The sequence below is a fragment of the Tinamus guttatus genome, unplaced genomic scaffold, assembly GCF_059628265.1.
Source record: "Tinamus guttatus ecotype Peru unplaced genomic scaffold, ASM5962826v1 Tinamus_guttatus_pri_ptg000530l, whole genome shotgun sequence".
In the NCBI taxonomy this organism is placed as follows: domain Eukaryota; kingdom Metazoa; phylum Chordata; class Aves; order Tinamiformes; family Tinamidae; genus Tinamus; species Tinamus guttatus.
In genome coordinates this window covers 3,895,691-3,916,549 of record NW_028289064.1, presented here as the reverse complement: position 1 = coordinate 3,916,549, position 20,859 = coordinate 3,895,691, and the positions used below count along the sequence as shown (strand labels likewise).

The window sequence follows — 20,859 nt, the reverse complement described above, 5'->3', positions numbered from 1 at the left end:
TCCTCCTGTAAATGATAAAAAGGGCAATAAAAACAGAAGACCCACAGAGCTCTCAGTCTTTCCCAAGAGCTATACCATGCTCTCCAAGGGCCATATCATGCTCAGCACATCCCTTACCAAATCCTCCTCCTGGCCCCTCAGAGTATCTTGTCCTGCCAGATACTGCTCAGACCAGTTTTTGTCCTCCAAAAGCTCCTGTTCTCCAAACGCTTCAAAACCTCCTGGCTGCCACAGAGTCACTGCGGCTGGATGAGGTGGATTTCTGCCAGCCCATCCCGCTTCCAGGCGAGGAAACTTCTTCTCTCTGGTGGAAAGCTCTGCTGTCTCTTTGCTGGAGCCAAGCCATTTCGGATGTGACATGTCCCTGTAGCATAATCCCTCCCTCATGAGGACTGTGTTCTTCTCAAAACAGCATCTCACTGACAACACATCCACACTATTCTTTTGAGTCTCCCTAGTGGTGGATGCCCTGAGAAGTTGTGGTGCTGAATGTTTCGCTGCCATCTCTCCTGTTAGTATCCCCGGAGGTGGAAGCTGGATCTCTTCTGTTCCCTCTTATTCAGTGACATCTTCTCCTCAAGGATGTAGCTGTGCAGGACTGCACAAAAATCTTCCTGCTCAAGGTGTTCTGAACTTGCTTGAAATTGAGGCAGAGCCACTTCTCCTGTCTGGGATAGGATTTTTTTCACCCATGATCTGCTTCAAACCTCCTTCACTCTTTCAGCTGCTTGCTTGCCCATAGGTAGCCCTTTGGGACAAATGAGCATTATCCGTTCATATAAATACTAGCTTGGGAGGTCTTGCTAATGCTGTCATGTTGCAAATGCTTTCATTTTATAATATAAAGGATGTAAATGTCTTTGCTCCAACCTGCTGGTTCAACCTGCTGCATGTTATTACCAATGAGTGTCTGTGTTTTTATTGAGAGAGATGCTGCATTTTGAACCACCAGGCTAGACCATGAGGGTTAGATGGTCAGGGTATGCCAGGTGACTGTGGAAAACGTGTCAGCACTATGGGGTATTTTGACTTAATCCAGAGGGACTCTGATAGTACAATAAAATCTGGATGCTTCAAGATCTGGAAAAACATAATTTTGACAGAAGTTGGACCAAATTCCTAAAAGAATAGAGAGTGAATTTTGATACTGAAAACATGGTTAGAGGAACTATCACAGTTAAGATTTTTCTTTGCAACATTCCCAAGCAATCCAAATTTCAGGAACACTGAGCTCACATATTTGCTCTAGGGCACATGGAGCAGACACTTTTCCACTTCTCAGTCTGGATCTGGCCAGAGACTATTGTTCAAGGCTATACATGCATGAAAGGAAAGTCAGAAATGCTAATTTCATCTCTTTCTCCCTACACACAGCGACAGTGCAAGGGAGGAGCTGACTTGGAACCAGTTGTGTTAGTTTTCTACCATCTGTTTCTCTCAGCAGTGGCACTGGAATAGGGGTAATATATGCACAACACTGCTGGCTCTCTGGGGTTAAAATAGGGAATGTGAACAGAAAACAGGTACCATGCAGCAGACAGATGCAATCTCAGAGTGAGAAGACTGCCTAGTTCCATCTGAAGGACAACATAAAGCAAAAATCATTCTCAAAAGGGCATGCTCAGGAGGCACCATAAGGCACCATATCCACAAGCATGAGCTGTGCAACTGCTCATGGAGGGCAAATTGGTACTTTCTTCTGTCTGTTCATCACTAAGTTCAAGGATCTGGATGCCATCCATTTCAAATAAGAATTATAATCTGAATCAAGATCAATATCCATATTCAGTGGATGCATTCTACAGTTATAATGGAAAAAAAATCAGATCCCAGAATACAAATATCCTATGACTTCAAGGGATTCAATATCCACCACAGAATACTTACTTTGCTGTCTGGGTTCATATTCCAAATTAAAATTCTCATCCTGTTATATGCTAAGACCGTATAGCTTCTATCCACTTCAATATAAATTACAGGGCATAGACACCGATTTTTTTTTTGTATTACTGTAAAACATAATCCACTCCATGAGAACTCAATCACATCTTCAAGAAATCTCAGATTTTTACTAATAAACAGGCATAGTTCTGGTATAAACATAGCCATCTATTTGCACATGTTCAATTATGGAATATGCCAACATAATCTAAGACAATAATAATTATTACTATTGTACATATGCTGGGAGTTAGGCTTCTGAGGTAGATAAGGGAGGAGAGCAGATCCCGAAAGTGGAAGAAGTGAGGGACCGGAAGCGTTTACTACACAAATCACTATTTTAATAGGAAAATTGTGTCTCCTGTAGCCAAAATTCCCACAAAACCAACTGCAGTTTCACAAATACACCTGCCTTTTGCAGAATGCTGACACAGCTTGATATGTGTTATTTGGTGTGACTACAAAGGACATTTTATGTATGCCACGGAGTTAGTACTCAGAGACAAAAAGAAACAGTTTAGCTAGGCCAAATAACTTAGCAAAGACCAAGTACGATTTCAGACCCACATGAAACAAGCACTTGCTTAATTTTAAATGAGGTAAGTTTTACTGGTTTTGAGCCCATAATAGGAGGTTAGCCAAACTGGTTATGAAGAGGCCTTCTCACTGGAATGAGTTTTAGTACAGGATTGTGTATTTTTTAATGGATAACAAGGGATTCTGCTACATGCATTTTTCTGCAGGTTATTTACAGTCTAACTTTCCAGAACTTCCCTCAGCAATACTGCTGTAGTTGAGATGTACTAGTGTGTACTTCTCACTAACACTTTTGAGAAATACAGGTATATTGTGCAAGTGTGCTTACCAAGCAAGGGCTTTTTAGAGATTATCCCTTTACACTCTCATTTTCATTATTTTTGCAAGGAAGTATGTCCAGAAAGAGGATGTACTTCATAGTATGTCAATGTTTATCTGGAGACAAATTATTATCTTCAAAGTATAGCAGATGTATGTGATGGAAAATAAAAGGTGGTGTAGAGACAAGCAGCAAATCAGTATTGCCAGTGATAACCCAAGAAATGCTACTCTGGCAAAAAAAAAAAAAAAAAAAAAAAAAAAAAAAGATACAGATTTGCGTGTAATCTGGTCCATGCTGCTGGTCATAGGGTGGCTGGTGGTCAAATGTCTCAGCTGTTTTGGTAGTGAGCTCTCGTCTGGTGGCTCTGCCACTCAAGGGGTGGCTTCTTTCCCTGCCCAGGTGCAAGCAGCCGGCCAGGCATCATGGTGTAGCCCAGCCTTTCACAGCCACAGTGTAGCTGAGGTCAGAGGGGATCTTCGGAGACCACCTCATCCAAGCCCTCTCTTACATTAGCCAGAGAGGTTGCCTGGGGAAAGGAAAAGGAAAAGCAGGTTTCTGCCTCCTTCCTCCCTGTAATTTTATCGGATCTCTTCTCCACAATCAACTTCTAATGCTAACAGAAACCAAAAACCCTGTGGCAACCCGCTCATGCAGCCTCCCCAACGAAGGGCATTGGGGAATAGCTGAGACCTTACACTCAGGTGCTATCTGCACCATAAACCAGCAAGTTATTCTATCCCCAGTTTGCAGGGTGAGCCATTGGGTAGCTCTGCTTGCTCTGGAGAGCCCGGGAACCACTTGGGCTGGCGGATCCATGAGGATGGCCAGCGGCAATGCAGGGACACGGGTGGCTGCAGTGCACAGTGCACAGACAGACCAAGCACCAACCACCCACCCACCTTCCTGAAGAGCCCCAGCAGCTCCCCAGGGGCACGTGCAACTAAGAGGCGCCATCCACAGGCTCTGGTAGGCCTGGGGATCAGCAGAATGGGAGATAACCGGCAAATGGGAACATAAACCCCAAACGAGCCCAAACCTCCGCCCCACCCCGCGCGCATGCGCACTCTGAACCCACCCCTGCCCGCAGCAACCACACAAGCGGCGGCGGCCCGCGCGCATGCGCCGCGCGCAGGGCGGGGCTGTTTTTCTCGGGCACACCTGGGGCGCGCGCGGCGCATGCGCGGCGCCGGCGGCGAGGGGGACGCGCAGGCGCAGGCGGGGCCGCCGCAGCCGCCTGCGCAGGGGCAGCCGCTCGGTGTGGGGCCGGGTCGGGCCGGGCGCGCCGCCGGGATGGACGAGGACGTGCTGACCACGCTCAAGATCCTCATCATCGGCGAGAGCGGCGTCGGCAAGTCCAGGTGAGGGCCGCCCGGCTCCGCGCGCCGCCGCGCCCGGCCTAGGCCGCGTCGGACACCCCTTCCCCCTCGCCCCTCCCCGCTCCGGGAGCGGCCCAGCTGCGCAGCTAGGCCCTGCGGCGGCCCCTCCCCGCCTCCCGCCTCGGCCGCGGGGTTCTCGGCCTCCTCCTCAGCCCCCTCGGTGCTGGGGGGCTCCGAGGTCCCCTCGGAGCGGGGCTGCGCTGGCCCGCTTGGAAGCCGGGAGGCGGCAGAGTCCTGCGCCGGCCTTGCCGGGGGGCACACGGGCCTGCCGCGGGGCCCTGCGCCCTGGAGAGGCGCCCGCGTAGGGGCGGGCCTGGGTCTCGCGCGTATACGGGCGCACATACGTGTGTATAAATAGTCGCACAAGCGGCCCAGCGGCGGGTGGAAGGGGGCAGGGGAACATAAGTAGGTAAGGAGTGAAGTAATTCTGCCACTGACTTCCCTGTTAGCTGGTTATACTATTTCTCAAGTACTTCGAGGTTGATTTTGCACACTTTTCATGAATTGTTTCTAAATCTGCCTTTTGTTTTTTGGTCGGTTATGGTTTTTTTCCTTTTCTCGATAGTGCTATATGTGTTGCTAAGGGAAGTGGAGCTCAATGCAAGAGTGCACCTGGGAATATACCACACAATTCACATTAGATTTAATGTTTTAGATCAGTAATTTGTGTCTTCCACTGTAGTCCTAAACAGCGTGGAAGTTCTTGATTAAGAAATCCTGTATTCAGTAAAATCTGCTATTCAGTACTTTCTGTTACCAACGAAGCTGATAATCTGCTGTAATAGTCTTGGTATCAGACATGACTTGAGCAAATTTATTCTAGGTGAGGTCATCTCTTTTATATGTGGCAGAGTACTTTTTTTTTTTTTTTTTTTTCCCCTAGGTAATATGCACAAAACCTTTTTTTCTATTTCTAGCTATATACTTATTTCTTTTAAACAGAAACATTTTTGAAAGAGTCTTTGCCTTTATGTAGAAGAAATAAAACTTTCAAGAGGCTGATACTGTAGCTATTCAGGCAGGGAAGCTTCATTTTAGTGTGGAACTATTCTTGCTTTTGGATCCCTTGTTCCTTGGTTAGACAGGATCAACCATTAAATTTGTGTTAGCCTGGCTGGTGCTTGGTTGAGTCCTGACTTCTGATCCAAACGCTGTCTTATCTCTAGTGTCAGGGAGTATGTTCTATGGTAGTATGAGAGCTCTGTGTTTTGCCTGATTAGAGAGACTTAATTCTGGTTGTAAGTAAAAATAGCTGCTCTTTAGTGGAATCCTGATACAAACATCTGAAGATCAGAGAAGAGTAAAACCTTTCTGCCTGTATTTCTCTGATTCTTATCTTTTTAAACTGCTCTCAAGTAAATAAAACTAATTTTGGCTGCTACTTTTAGTGGATTCTTGAATGGGAAAGGAACTTGGTTTGTGGTTAACTTTGGAATTATAGTCCAGACTTATTGAAGCAAAGAAAGCTCAGTAGCCACGTTTCTGGAGATGAAGTACTGTGGCCAAGTGCTAAAAATACCTGGGTACTAAGTGAACATGCAAAAAAAGATGAGGGAGAGCGAAAACAAGACAAAAACAAAACAAAAAAACACAGGAAGACCCCACAGAGCCTTTGTTTCTCTAGCCTGAAAATGTACAGAGACTGTCAGTAGTCATAGCAAACTGCTGTTTGCTGCATGGTAATGCGCATTTTTCACCAATACGTAAGATTTAAAAAATAGTGCACTAAGAATGTATACATGTATACATACAAAAATCTATATATTTGTCACAAGTACAGTGGCTAGTGGCTGTGCTGGGCACTTTTTAGAAGGACATTATTACTGTAATGTACTATGTCTGTATTTAATTGTACGTATTCTTATACTGGTGGCAAATGTATCTGGATGTTGTGTGCGCTGGGGAGATGTTGTGTATGTGGAATCTTTTGGTGCAGAAAGGAAGCAAACTTCTAAAGCAGTGGCAAGCTATTTCTACTGTTAAACTTCTGTGAGTTTTTCTGATGTGTGTAGCCCTTAGTATTTTTACAAGCTATTCTTTGGCCTGAGCACACAGCATGCTATACAAGCTTGCAGAAATACTATGTGAGGCAATATGGAGCCAAAAAATGTCTGTCTTCTGTACTAAATTCTAGAAGAGTAAAAATAGAATCGGATAGAAGCAAAACACTTTGAGAAGCAGAGCATATGACTGTTCTGGGCAACTGATCTGACAACATGAGTGGTACTTTTTTTTTTTTTTTTTTTTGTCATAGACACACATACTCAGCAGTAGATGGTAGAAGAAAAGGCCCAGGTACTTCTCGCTGAGCATGGCTACTGTAATAACTGCATTCCCTTTCTTGGGTTTTACAGGAAAGAAATCATGGCAAACTGAGACCTGTTCTCTATTTAGCTATTGGATATTCTGATCGCGCTTCTGATTAATCTACTTTCAGACTTGTAGCATGCATGCTTCTGGCAAGAGATGGATATGATGCAATAACAAAATGCCTGGTATTCTAATACTGTATCTTATTTTTCTCCCCTCCCTATCAGCCTTTTGCTGCGGTTCACAGATGATACGTTTGACCCGGAACTTGCAGCAACAATTGGTAAGTATATGCTGATGTTGCTTGAGGAATATTCATACTAAATTCAGTACAGAATTGTTCCTTGTTCACTCTTGCTGAACTGGTAATGAATTTCAGACACATCTGTTCTTCTGTAAGAAAAAAATGCTGTGGGATCAGTTTTAGTATGCAGTACTAGTTGGTATAGAGTATTGACTGTACCTGACTGTAATTGTCCCTCAGTTGCCCCCTTGTGCAAAATTCTATCCTAGCTGGGAAAGCAGATGTATGTGTTAAACAGATGTAAATGTCACCCTTCCTCACGAAGGTGAAAGTTCTGAGTGAACAGAGTGCTCTAGTAGAACAACCTGCACTTCAGTGTTTGTCAGCATTTTGGGCTGAAATGGAAGTGTAATGGTGTGTACTATTAGGTCTCCTGCTGATTTCTGTCCAGAGCCTGTGTTTTGTTGCTGTTCAGATAGCTACATAGGTACTTAGGACTTAAGACCGTTTAGAAAGGATGTTGGCTCTTGCAGCTACAGAGAATACTGTGATGTACTGGGCTGATCTGTGTGGCCTCTGTTTTCCTTCTATAGGATGGAAATTACAATATGGCTTTTCCTCTCCTGCTTAATAATCATTTCCTTGTCAGCTAGACTTTGAGAAAAATGGAAGAGAGCCAAGAATCTAGAGCCGCTTTAAAAGACTGGTGTACCATGACTGTGTTGGTATTATACCTACTAACAGTGGAATCAACTGTGCTGGAAGGGAGTCATGCAGAATGCAGGGATGGATCTGGTTGTGAAAAGAAAATGAAACTTTGAAGAACATCATGCAGCCATCTGTGCCAAACAAATTACTAAAATAATAGAAAAGAGTGATTATTATTTCAATACAATGCATCTTAATCTAAAGCTTATTGTTTCATATTTTTCTGAAAGTTCAGATGTTAGTAAACACTTAGCTCTGCCTAACAGCTTCAGAGAAATGAATAAATTAACCTTTGTCATTAATGTTAGGAAGATATATAAGGGTGTGGTTTCATATGGGTCACTGAGAATTATAGTTCATAAGAGACTCCTTAATACTCTCTGTTCAGCCTTCTCTCACTTTGCATCTTTAAAGAGCTTTTGTTGGCTCTGGCTACCATATGAGAATCACTGGTATAAGCATAATAAGATGGGAGAGTGATCTTTGCAAAGACAATAAATGGGCATGTGCTACTAAGTACTTCTAAGACTTTCTTGGTAATGTTATATAACTTCCTGAATAAGTGTGGAGGTTGATTGTTTTAAAAATAAAAAATTCAACTGATGTTACTGATGCAGTACAATCCAGTGGCCTAGCTGAAATCAGGGTGCCATTATGTGTTAATTTCCATAGAAACCCAAGGACCATCGTTTTGTTCTGAAGACTATAATTTCAGAAAAGACTGAAATCCATTTATGGATGGAGATAGTTTTTGGGCTATCCATTATCTAACTTCATAGGCCTGCCTAATAGGACAGTGCCAAACTTTCAGAGCTTTGTTATTGAACTTCTGATGGTAGCTTTCAAGTGCTGTCAAGCCTAAACATAGTACTTCATCAGCAGAAGAACTATTTTAATTTTTCCTCAGAAAGGACAAAACACTCATTCAGATGCTGCTGCTTTCCTCTATCTAGTGTAGACCATGAGGAAATAATTGCTGGTTCATGCATTGTGGATATAATTCCTGATTCGAGATTGTTTAAAATAAACATCTTCACATAGCCCTGTGTCACTGCTTCCATCTTCAGCTGTATTTTGTACAAGACTATGTTCGCTATGCAGTATTGGCCTAACGTTATTGAAATACTTTCAGTAGACTTTGTGATTTGTGTGAGACTTAACAGCAATACTTAAGGTGTGTCATTATTTGGAGGCGCATACCTGGTTCCCTTGGCACCTATCCCAACTATGCACAAGATGGCCATAGAAAGTAGCCTTTGGCCTCTAAATTAAGTTGAATACCTGCAAGAGGAATCCAGTATTGTTTATGATTAAGGAAAACATGCTTCTGTAAGTACTATAAATTGCTTACATGGAAATACATGTCAATTAATTTGACTTCTTTGTTCTGTCTATAGATTATCTTCATATCTTAGGTGCATCTGTCTATCTCTGTGCTTGTAATACCTTCTAGACACCTCAGCCTTCAACGCTTCCTTTATAGGTGTGATTTTATTGTGAATGTAAGACTTCTATTAGCTTCAAATTAAACATCTGCTGCACAGGGCTGCCTTCATTATCACTGTATGCCACAGTGATGAATACAAATAGGTGCTCTTTCAAATCCAGCTTGGATTGTCACTGAGCATTGTGAGGAAGGTAGGGCAACGGTTAAGTCTAAGTGAGGAGAAGAATGCATAAAATCAAGGTCAGGGCCATAGCTGATAACTTCCTGAAGTGAAAGAACAATTTTTGATTCTTAGTCCAGCTGATTGCTAAGTTCTTAACCTTCCTCTAAAGTTAGCAAGTTTTGCTGTCTCATAATGTATAACATAACATGTAACATAACATATAACATTATATGTTAACATAGTTAGTGTCTTTTATAATACTGACATCAAAACCTACTCTGAAAACTACTGAAGCTTTTTCATCAGTGCTGTTACATTGGTGGAAAAGCATGGGTGATAAAGCCTTGCAGTTTGGCATGTTTATTATACCATCATAAATCATAAAAGCTTTTTTTATGGCTTCAGAGAAATGCCTGTCAAACAGTAGTCAATGTAGTCTTGTGTTTGGTGCGTTACTTCAAAATGAAGCACAAATTTCCCCAAACTAATGAAACAATATTACGTATTACAAGAAGACTTAGTTGTGATGAAACTTTGAGCCCAAAGGAAGAAATAAAAGAGTGTACAGAGTCCTTCAATAGATGGATGATAGAATAGCTGGAGCAAATTGGCTCTGTGGCTGTGGTGTTGGCTTGGTTCATAAATCTTCATTAGTTCATTTTCCTCACACTTAATATATCAAAAATAGCAATTTTTTTTTCCAGGCTGGGGGTGGTACAGAGGGATTTTTTGGTAAATTGTTGATGTTGTATGCATTTATTTTTCTCTGTTTACCAGGTGATTCAGTCTTGCTGGGGCCTGTCCCTGGGAGCTAATCACCAAAATGAGGACTGGATCATAATGAATATTGGGTCCTTTGCCATGCCCATCCTCTAGGATAAGCAAGCCTCCTTTTCTCTGGACTCTGAGATACAACTGGTGCTCTCCATGCCTTGTAGTTTCTAACCCAGTAGAGCAGGAGCATGGCCTGTTTTTGTTCTTTCCATTGCTTTTAACAAAGGACCCGAAAATTCTAGAGAGAGAAAGGTGGGAGGAGGCAGGACTGGAGCAGCCTAATCGCTGAGGATGGCAACCTCACATCTTAATCTAGTTCTGGTGCTGGATGTATTTAGAATTGCATTGCTGCCTTTGTATGTCATCTGTATGGGTCAGGCATTTGGTGTGGAAAATCTTTATTAGCTTTGATATTCCAGATACTAATAAGCTCAGTCTTAATTGGTGTATTTTTATAAGTGGGTTGTTCTCATTCTGCTGCTCTTATGTAGCCTCTTTACCAACCTCAAGCTGACATTAGTGAGCTATTTGAGAAACCAAGTAATTATTTCCTGAAATAATTCTAGCTCTTCAGGGTTTTTCAAAATACAGAACAGTGTATGTGGTCGCTAATGAAATAGAAATACCTCAAAGTTCACTACTGGCAGAAAAAGATGTCTGTATTTTATGTGGAGGGGATGAAAGGGAAAAACAAGAGTTTGAAATCTGAAACAATTATACTGACTTGAAATGTATGTGATCATTTGGCAGAAAGGGGAAGGAAAGCTCCAGAGACTGAGCAATTACTGCTCTGGATCACCACAGCTATTCAGCCCTTCTAGATGATATTTTAGTAGAATCATGCAGTAGAGCTAGGAGGATGCCAATCATGGAGATCTTAAGGCATGGTGTGTGGGGCATTTGTAGGAGAAAGCAGCATGTGAGTGTATGGTCTGCCCTTTAACTGGGCAGGGAAGAGACAAGCAAGCCCTGGGATTCGTTTTCGCCTTTTTTAGCTGTTAGGCTATAGCAGGGAGATGACCACAGCATTTCCATCTCTTTTGGTGAATGCAGTATTGAGAGACACTGTATCAGCTCTAAATTTATGACCGGATTTGTAAATATCAATATAGATAAAATAAATATTTAAGTGAGGTCTTAGATATAACTGTCTATTACATAAATCACATAATAGTTGAGGCACCTCTGGAGGTGATCTGGTCCAGCCCCAGACTTGAGCAGGATCACCTGGAGTGTGGGTTGCCCGTAACTCTGTTCCATCAGGTTTTTTGAATATCTTCAAGGATGGAGGTATTCTGAAGACAGATCCTAAATGCCTAGTTCAAACCTTTTGTCCTTTAATGTCATTGATACCTTCTGACTGTTGATCTGGTTTTATGTGACTAGCTTTTATTTGGGTTATGCAATGATGAGATGCATATGCTATGTGTAAGAATGACTTCATGAGTAAAGCCTTAACTGCAGTCTAATTGCTCCCTTGTAATGACCTATTGAGACATAAAGATGCCTTATCTTTGTAGGTTATGAAAACCTACAGCTAGTGAGTCCAATTTTATAATCTAACTCATCATTTTTTGGGTCATAATTTTCAAATAATCCTGTAGTATTTTAAGGAGCATGAGCAACTTTGAACTACTGAATACTTTGACTCCTGGTAGCTTTAGGTGGACTAAATGTCTTGCTGTTTCCTCTTGCCAGATCACTTGTCTCTTCCTTGCATTCCCTTGAAGCAAATTAGTTCACAGTGCTTTGTTACAAGGATCTTATCAGACTCTACCTCAGTGTTTTATCTGTTGTCTTTACTGCTTGTGCTTGCTTGCTCGCTCTTTGAGAGCTTCTACATAAATTTTCAGTGCAATTCTTATAAATGAAGCATTGTATTGCATGCATGTTTATGAAACATTAGATGCAAATATAGGTATTTAGCCGTCCTTGCACTTAGCCTTGCAACTCCTAGTTGCCTTACTTGCCAGTTATTTAAAACAGAAATAGCATGCTCCAACTAATGCTGCACTTGAGATAAATTTGGTGTGGCACACTGGCCTAGATGCCAGAGTGGCATGACAGTGACAGAATTGTTCCTTACAGACCGAAGGTCTGCAGTGTGTTAGTATGCAGTGCTGAAGCTGTTTGGAGGCAGTAGCTGTCAGCATGCAGGAGCATAACGGAATAGGGCTCTCTTATCCCTGGCTGCCTTCCTGGGCACAGTGGAAAGCACTGTCAGCATTCTGGTGTCAAGGCTAAAAACATCACTCTTCTTGCAAGCTTGGAACTGCCTTTTGTCACACAAGGAAATTTGTGCATCTCCCGAAAGAGTTTAGAGAACAGAACTACCGCTTTGCTACCGCTTTGCTACCGCTTTGCTAAATTTAGCAAGACTTTCTCGAGCTCTGCAGTTTTCCACCTGTTTTGTTCATGCAGACTCATTATCAGACCCCGGTCATTATAACAACTTTTCTTCTCTAAATGTGTTTTGCATGTATTGAAAAACTTGTTATGCTGGAATTATATTGTATAATCTATTTCCCATTTGATACTCTTCAAAGATATATTTTAGTGTGATTTTAGCTAATGTTAGCTATTTTTTCAATAACCAAGCTATAATACATGAAATTTTAGTATTTTAGTTTATTTGTATTTCTCATGCAAAATTTGAAATATCTTTTTCAGTGTTACCATCAACTTTGGTTTAAAAGTGTATGTAAATCTTCTGTCCCTAGACAGTTAGGCAATTTTCATTGAATAGAAGGTGTTTTGCCTGTCCGGTGAAGCGGGGCAGGACACTCTCACTTCCAGATACAGCTAATAAAAGGTTAACTTTCTATTCTTTGCTGTGTTATCCCATTTGAATGGTAAACTTGAATATTTTTCCAGAAATACACTACTTCAATAAACTGTAAAATATTTGATGCGTCCATGGCCTAAAGTGTGCTTGAGTCCTTTTGCAGAAGTCTTTCATCTTGAGTTTTGAGAACAAAGTTCAGAAGCAACTGACAAAACACCCAGTTTGCTCCTGTCAAAGTACAATTTGTTTCCAGGGTGGTGGGTGGTGGTGTCTGTTGTTGTTGTGTGTGTTTTTTGTAGAAATGCTTGTGGCATGTGCTCAAGAAACCAAAATATTTTTCCTCTTCTAGGTGTGGACTTCAAGGTGAAAACTATTTCGGTTGATGGAAATAAAGCTAAGCTGGCAATATGGGTAAGTTTCGCCGTCCGCACCAAGTTCCTATTGTGTTGCTTTGTTTTAGAAAAGGTTCATGTAGTGTAGTTGTATAGAATTACTATTATTTTTGACAAAGGCATGTTAGAGGAGTGGGAGGTTAATACTGGCCCATTCAGAAGATGGAATGAACTGGGGTTGACAATTCTGTCGCCTGTCAAATTCCACAATGCTGTTTCTGTGTCTGACTTGGATGGGAGAGAAAACAGGAAGAAATGACAAGGTACTAAATTGATGATACTTTGCAAATGTGAATGTGGTCATTCCTAAATATTCATTGCTCATATTCCAAGGACTGACTTCTAATATTTGAAATATTAGAAATTAGAATATTTGAAGAGAGTGGGTATTGTCATTAATAATCTAAGACTTTGTAGTGCTGCTCATTCTTCTCTGTAATTACCAATTTTTAAAGCCTTTAAAACAAGCATTTTGGACAAAACTTAGTAGTATATTAATAGGCTAAGAAATATTGTAAAACAAAAAAACCAACAAAAAAACCAAACTTCTTTCTTGGAGAGAGACTTTTATATGCTTGGTTCAGTTTCACTTAACTGATACAATTTGCTTAACTGATTAACAGAAAGAGGGAGCAGTAATGTGATGTCAGCCTTAGCGTGGTTGACGTTCAACTCTAATTGAAAGTAGCACTTCTGAATTCATGGCAAGGATGGAAAAAGTACTTCCAAACTTAGGTGTTTTTATTTTAACATTTGCTGGTCTGCTAAGTGAATTTCATATTTGCATAACTTAAAACATATTTTAAGCATTTTAACTCAAAATATGCTAAAAATTGCTTTTTGTAGCAAGCTGTAGTAAAACCTTGTTTCTTATATTGTCAGGATATCCGACCTTTCCTGCTTGGAAAGAAGTAGTGAAACATTATATTTGTGTTATAATTCTTCCTTTGCTTTGAGGATGTGTCACATCTGAAGTGACAAACAAGACTTCTGTCTTAGCAAGACAGCAGAAATTCCCACAGGAATTAATGGGTTTGACAGGGAAAAATATTGCAGAAATTTCACAGACATCAAGGCATGTGGGATGGCAGAGACTAATAGCAGTATGACCCATGATAAGGGGGCAGAAATTGTTACATAAGATCTTCTAGGATTTATCTTCTCTCTTGTTGGTGAATAACTTTTTTTCTTTCAGAAGAAATAATTGTGAGGTTAATTTTAAAAGAAAAGCTTGTAAAATTGTACCATGACAGCAAACCAGTTTGTGAAGCTGAGTTGCAGGAAGTTGCAAAGCCTAGTTCAGATACTTTGGCCCTTTGTTGGGGGACCATTTTGAACCTGTGCTGTGTTGTGTGTGTTGCAAAGGCTATGGAGTTGTTTGTTCCCTTTACATTTGTGTTCATGGAGGTGACATCAATTGACAAAAATGAAAGACTTAGCAGCAGTTGGCTTCTAGCTGTGGAAACTGTGGAAGGCTTTGCTCAAGTCTGCAACAAATATAGTGTTGAGATGGCTTGCCCTGTAGCTTAGCCTTGAAAAGGACATCAGCATTCTTGTTTTTGTAGAGCTCTTGACATTAAGTATTTGATGATGTTAATCCAACTTAAACGGCAAGACTGTAATCTCTGTTGTGGCATGTTAAATGCAATTACTCTAGCTCTGAATCAAACTTAGATGACACTGTTTAAACTTGGGGAGCTGGTTTTGTTGCTGCAGGTTGTGATGCTTGTTACAAAATCTTAAACCTAATGCTGCAGCTGTACTTGTTTATGTAGTTATATAAGCCACAGAGCAGCTACTTCAGCAGAAATAACCACCTTTTTGGTATGTAGTCCTGTTACTGACTACATTTAGCAGTGTAAAGCTGTTTCCCAGGGCAGGCTACGTAGGGTCTAGAGTTCATGTGCAGTAACATGGCAGAAGGATTTATAAACTCAGTTATTCTGCTAGTTGAATATTTGAAATGACTTTGAAGCTTATTTTGTGTGTTTGTTAAAAGCAGAATGCCTGTGAGGGCTGCACTAGGTCCTGCTCAAATTTTGAATAATGGAACTTTCTGAATGGCTTTTTAGGATACTGCAGGTCAGGAGCGGTTCAGAACATTAACACCCAGTTACTATAGAGGTGCACAGGGTGTTATTCTAGGTAAGTATAACTTCGCATGCTATTTTGAATAATGCATAGTGTTTTTTCTAGTGCATTTGAGTTATATGAACTGTGTAACCTCTCTGCAATATCTAATTGATACTAAAATATTTTTTGTTGCTATTTTCTAAACTGGTGTGTTCAACAGCTGGTATAAAAGCATCCCAAGTTTGATGTCTTACCTGTCATGCAGTCTGTCTCCCCAGCCTGAGAAACACTGGTTTAGCATGAGATTTTTTTTTTTTTTTTAGTGGATAGCTTGGAGCTGTCCATTTACTCTTAAGACTTCATGCTCTATTTATAACCTCTGGTTTTTGCTTGTGCTTAGTAAGCCTTAAGTTAAAAGATTTTTCTTTTGTCCTGAGTGAGTGTTCTTGTGGGCTTCTGTTTTCCTTCCCCTATTCCTTTTTCCTAATGAACATTCTGGAATCTATTTTTTTTTTTTTTGACTGTTTGCTTTCCTATACTGAGGTATTACATTGTCAAAATCACTTAGAGTACTTGGGAGTATAAAAAGCTCCAGTTAGTGGAAGAAACCCAGGACAAACCCCATAATTGCAATTTTGTAATGAAATATATCTTTTCTTTTGTATATGAAAACCTATTAACTATGTGCTGAGCTCTGAAGTTCTGCTTTTTCATTGCTAGAATTGAGGGGTTAAAGAAATTAAAGGTAGAGGGGGTTGTGTTTTTTAGATTTTGTTTGAAGCTGCCTCTGACTTGAGGATTTTTGGTAAGAATGGCTCTACAGTTACCGTGTCTGGTTAAGTTCTTAACTTGAATAACTTGTGTTATGAAACCGTTCCTGGTGTATTTTGTGTGTACTGTTTCCTAGCTTTGAGGTGCATCATCTTACAAATACAGCAAGAGATACTTGTCGCATCAAGTCAGTTGCTTTCACTTGCTGGCACTTAACTTGCTACTAATTGTTGAGAGCCCTAACAGTAAGCAAATACAGTTTGGGAGCCTGAAAGCTTTGCTATTGAGGTTGTTCTCTGATTTTTTTTTCTTCCTGAATATGCCTCTGTTAAACAACTTCCTAAAGATAACCTTAATGTGTTCAAGCCAAGCTGTAGGTTTAATTTCAGCCAACGTTTTTTGTCAGCCAGGCCATGGGAAATAAGAATATGAAGGAAAAAAATGAAGTGCTGTCCGTGCTACCTGTAAATTTAGATAATCACACGGGTGGTAATTTTTAAGATAACAGGATCTGCATTTTGTCTGCAGTTTCTGCTCTTAGCTTTTCTTACTGCTTATACCTCACACAATACTACATAGACTGAAACACTAAAATACTGGAAAACCTATATTAGGGTTCAGTAGTTCACTGGGATTTTGGGGGGGGGCAGATGATACCAAAAAAGGACCGAATATTACCTGAATCCACAACATAGCAGCAGCCTTACACAAGTCTTAATTCTCACTAGTGAGAAAGAGACTCGATGCAGAGAACTGTCATCCTTCTGGCATATCTTATTTGTAATGTTGTTTTTAGTAAGAATGCTACACCAGAGGTCTACAAGTGTGTAATTGTTCAGAGAATTATAGTCTCTGGCCTGAAAACCTGGTTGTATAAACACAAATTCTTCTGTGAACAGAAGGTCACTGAATATTAAATTTTCTCAGCGTTAGTGTCATCGGTGATTGTTGAAGTCCTCGGAACTCCTCTTTTTTTTTTTTTTTTTTCCCTATTCAGAAAGCTGTCATTTTTTGCTTAGTTTGTGCTGTGTTTATTAGGGAAAAAGCTGTGTTTATTGAGGAAAAAGTTGCAAAATAATATTGCTGATATCTTTCAGTTTATGATGTCACAAGAAGAGATACCTTTGTCAAGCTGGATAACTGGTTAAATGAATTGGAAACTTACTGCACAAGGAATGACATAGTTAAAATGCTAGTTGGAAACAAGATTGATAAGGTAAACTGAATTTAGCTGTGATGAATAGTCTGTTACTGTTTGCTGGTTACAGTACATATTAATACTATGTCTTATTGTAGGAAAACCGTGAAGTTGACAGAAATGAAGGTCTCAAATTTGCAAGAAAACATTCCATGTTATTCATAGGTATGTTACAGATATTTGCAAAGATAATTTTGATTTTTTTTTCTATTACATAATGAAAACTACTACTTCTGGATTCTTGATAGTCTTTAAAAATACCGTCCAATTAACGCTACTTCTTATCTGCAGTAGCCATGAGGGTCATGGGTATTCTCATCTTGAGACTGTCAGATGATCGATCTGATTGTCAGATTGTCAGATCAGTTGAGATATGTTCAGATCTCAAGTCGAGCTGCACGTGAGCACACTGAGCTGCATAAGGATTAAGGATGGAGTACTGGCCCTGCTGTGCTTTGACAGAACCTGTTCCAGCTTTTTTAAAGCTTTTGTTATTTGCCTGATTTTCTAGAGCTAGTTGCTGAATTAATAACAGTAGAAAAATGAAAGTTGGAGAAGTGGTACTACTGGCCCACTTCCAGGATAGCAAAGGGGCTCATACTTGACAGAAATACGCATCAAAATAGCACTGTAATCAGTCAGTAACTTGTAAGTGGTGAGTGGAGTGCAGTAGTGACAAAATCGTAACTGAAGGAAAGGTGTCTGTCTTGCTGCAAAATGAGATTTGTCTTGGAGTCAAACCCAAGTCAAAAGTCATTTATCACCACAGTGATAAAGAAAATGATGAAGAGGTGATGAAGGCGTGAAGAGTCATTTATCACCACAAGTTTACCCATTTCATTTAAGGAATAGCAAGGATTACTTTAAAGGACAGCTCCAGTGGCAAAGTAGTTCCTGGAGAGTTCGTGCACTTTAGGTTGTGTTCCTTCTCTCTAATTACTGATACACCTTTGTTTCGTACTTTGCTGTATTCGTTTCTGACTTTGGTGTCATATGTGGAAATGGATGAATTTGGAGTACAGGCTGTTAAATGCATGGAAGATGTAAAGAAATATGAGACTTAAAATAGGTGTAAAATTAAGCTAGATATGACAGTTGTGTAGAAGAGGAGGGCGATCTTATTGTAGAACTGAACAGTTATACATGGCAGCTGTTTGCTTTCATAGTATATATACCCTGTGAACAAAAGTTTCTTGGACTTAACTAAAGATCCTAAATGAGATTGTAAAACAAATGAGATCCTTTATTACTGGATGAACTATACCCTAGAGAATCACATGCTACAGAGTTCCTTGCTGCTTATGATCTGATAGTACTGGGGTTCTGGTCAGTGTGGAGAACTGAAATACGGAATAGTGGCAGATTCATCAGACATCCTGAGGTGGTAGAGCCTCTGTTTCTTTGTGCTGAAATGCTTTCCACATGTTTGGTATGTTCCATACCAAGTGGATAAAAACAAAGCTAGGGTGCAGTGGTCCAATGATGTTCATCGAGGAAACCATTTTTTTGTAGGAGAGTGTTTGAGGTGTTGCCTTAGCTGGCAGTATGAGTCTGCATATCTGCTACATTTGCTATGGTTACATTGTTGTAGAATGTGATGTAGAAGTAGTGTTGTCTTCTGCGGCACAATGGAGTTTTTAACTGTTAAACTTGCTGAAAGTTGTACTGATGATGAAGATATTGGAGCTTATGATTGTGTACAATTTGTCAGTAAGTCTCACATTCCAGATGTATGTCTCTATACTGATCCTAGAAGTTGTGAATAGCTCAAAGTTTTACATTGAATTAATTTAAAAACGAACTACTGAGCAAGTTATTGGTGGAAGCTGTGCTAACATGTAATCTCTTGCATCCCTTCTCCAGAGGCAAGTGCAAAAACATGTGATGGTGTACAGTGTGCCTTTGAAGAACTTGTTGAAAAAATCATTCAGACTCCTGGACTGTGGGAGAGTGAGAGCCAAAACAGAGGTGTAAAGTTAACAAACAAGGAAGAACGATATGGAGGAGGAGCATGTAGTGGATACTGCCTTGTGTTATAAACTTTGGGAAGCTTTTTCTTTGCATATTTAAACAGATAGTGACATCTTTCTGTAAATAAATTCATTAAATGCTATTTTTAGGGACCTTGCAGTTTGCACATATTTGTTTTGTATCATGGTAGTGAACACTTCTGGAAAAAATGTTTTGCAGCTTTTCCAGGTTGAAAACACTATGGTAAGCATGCCCAATTTGCAATCTTCAGGTTTTTATAAGTAGCATAAATAATGTGCAAGAACAAATGCACCCAGATTTTTTTGCTCATATATGATCATTGTGTAACTACTCTAAACAGATTCATTTAACACATAGACATTACTGCGTTGTCTGCTTTTTGTCTCATTTTTAAGTACTCTTGAAATTATAGAACAAGATAGTATGCACAAATTCCCAAAAGGATGCGAGCTATAAATACTACATTTCATCTCTTCTAGTAAATGCTTTTTTATGGTATTAAAAATTTAAAACAGCATGATTATACAATTCTCTAGACAAATCTGCTAAATTTTTCTTTCAGCAGAGCTGTCTAAAATATGAACTGGCACAGGCCATAGTTTCAGCACCTTTTTGAAGAGATGCTTTGAAAGTTTCCTTTGCAAAGCTGGAGAATGCCTTTTTTTTTTTTTTTTTTTTTCCTTTTTAATCATTGCTTCAGTTGACTGCTTAACTGGAGTTTTAATCCTCTGATATTTATATACTACATTCATGATACTCTTGCACACTGGGTTTTTATGATGCAGTCTTCTCTAGACCTGCTGCAGAAAGTCTTCATTTTGGCGACAGGTTTGAATAACATCTTTTTTCTTTTATTGTGACTCAGTTTACCACACCTCAGTACAGATACCTAATTTTCCTAAATGTTTGTAATGTAACTTAAGCTCAAACTTAAGCTCACTATGACTATGAAGATCTGTATTATGTCTGCTTTGTGTGGCTACTTGTTCGAAATATAACTTCCTGTCCCAGATACTAAATGGGAAGTTATACAGCTTTTGGATCTCTGTATGGAAAATACTATTGCAATGAGTATTCACTTGAATTTACTGTAACAAAGCCAATGGTTTGTTTCAGAAGACCTGTATAGATTAATAAATTTTTTTCCACAGTATTCAACTTTTCTAACCTCTTGCTATTGTAGAGTTGTATATTTTCTAGTTCATACAGTTTTAAAAAAGGTCACTTTTTAAGGAGGGATTATTTCTGAAGGATTAAGACGAGGATGCCATGTTAATTTTTAAAAATAATCACTATAGTGCAATGGGAAACTGTTCGACTGGGCAGTTTCTTGTAAATATAGTGATTTACAATACCTTTTATTACAGCAAGGTTTTGTGTACATGTCAGCGTACGTATGTATTTCACAGCAGATTTGAATGCATATGTTAAAATACACTTTATTCTTCACATGGAAACTTTTTCTATTCTGTTTTACACTTGCTAAAAAACAGTACCAAAATCTGAAGACTTAACCATGCTAGTTGTTTTTTTTTTTACCAAATATTGTATCTATAGCATTGTTAATGTAGTAGGATAATTTAAATATGTAAATGTAATTAATATCGAATGCACATATATGTTGTATTAAAGTGTTAGATTTGTATTACTGTTTTGTGACACAGCATATGAGGGCTCAACAAGTCTTACTTGTTAGTGTTGAGGTTACTGTGGATTTCTGTCTTGTGTAGGCTAGCAGCTAGAGAAAACTTGTAGAAGCATTAAAACTCTGAACAAGTGGCTGTTATTTTAGTGTTATTTCAGTAATACTGGGCAAAGTGTCGTGA

General features: G+C 39.8%; 1 protein-coding gene across 1 annotated transcript; it reads left to right on the top strand.

The window, feature by feature from the left end:
- The first annotated feature begins 4,004 nt into the window (after window positions 1-4,004).
- RAB18 (RAB18, member RAS oncogene family) lies at window positions 4,005-20,090 on the top strand. Its single transcript, XM_088534003.1, has 7 exons — window positions 4,005-4,158; window positions 6,714-6,769; window positions 12,957-13,018; window positions 15,072-15,144; window positions 16,941-17,059; window positions 17,140-17,206; window positions 18,905-20,090. Exons 1-7 carry the CDS (start codon window positions 4,091-4,093, stop codon window positions 19,078-19,080), a joined length of 621 nt encoding a protein of 206 aa, XP_088390129.1. The 5' UTR covers window positions 4,005-4,090; the 3' UTR covers window positions 19,081-20,090.
- The last annotated feature ends 769 nt before the right edge of the window (window positions 20,091-20,859 follow it).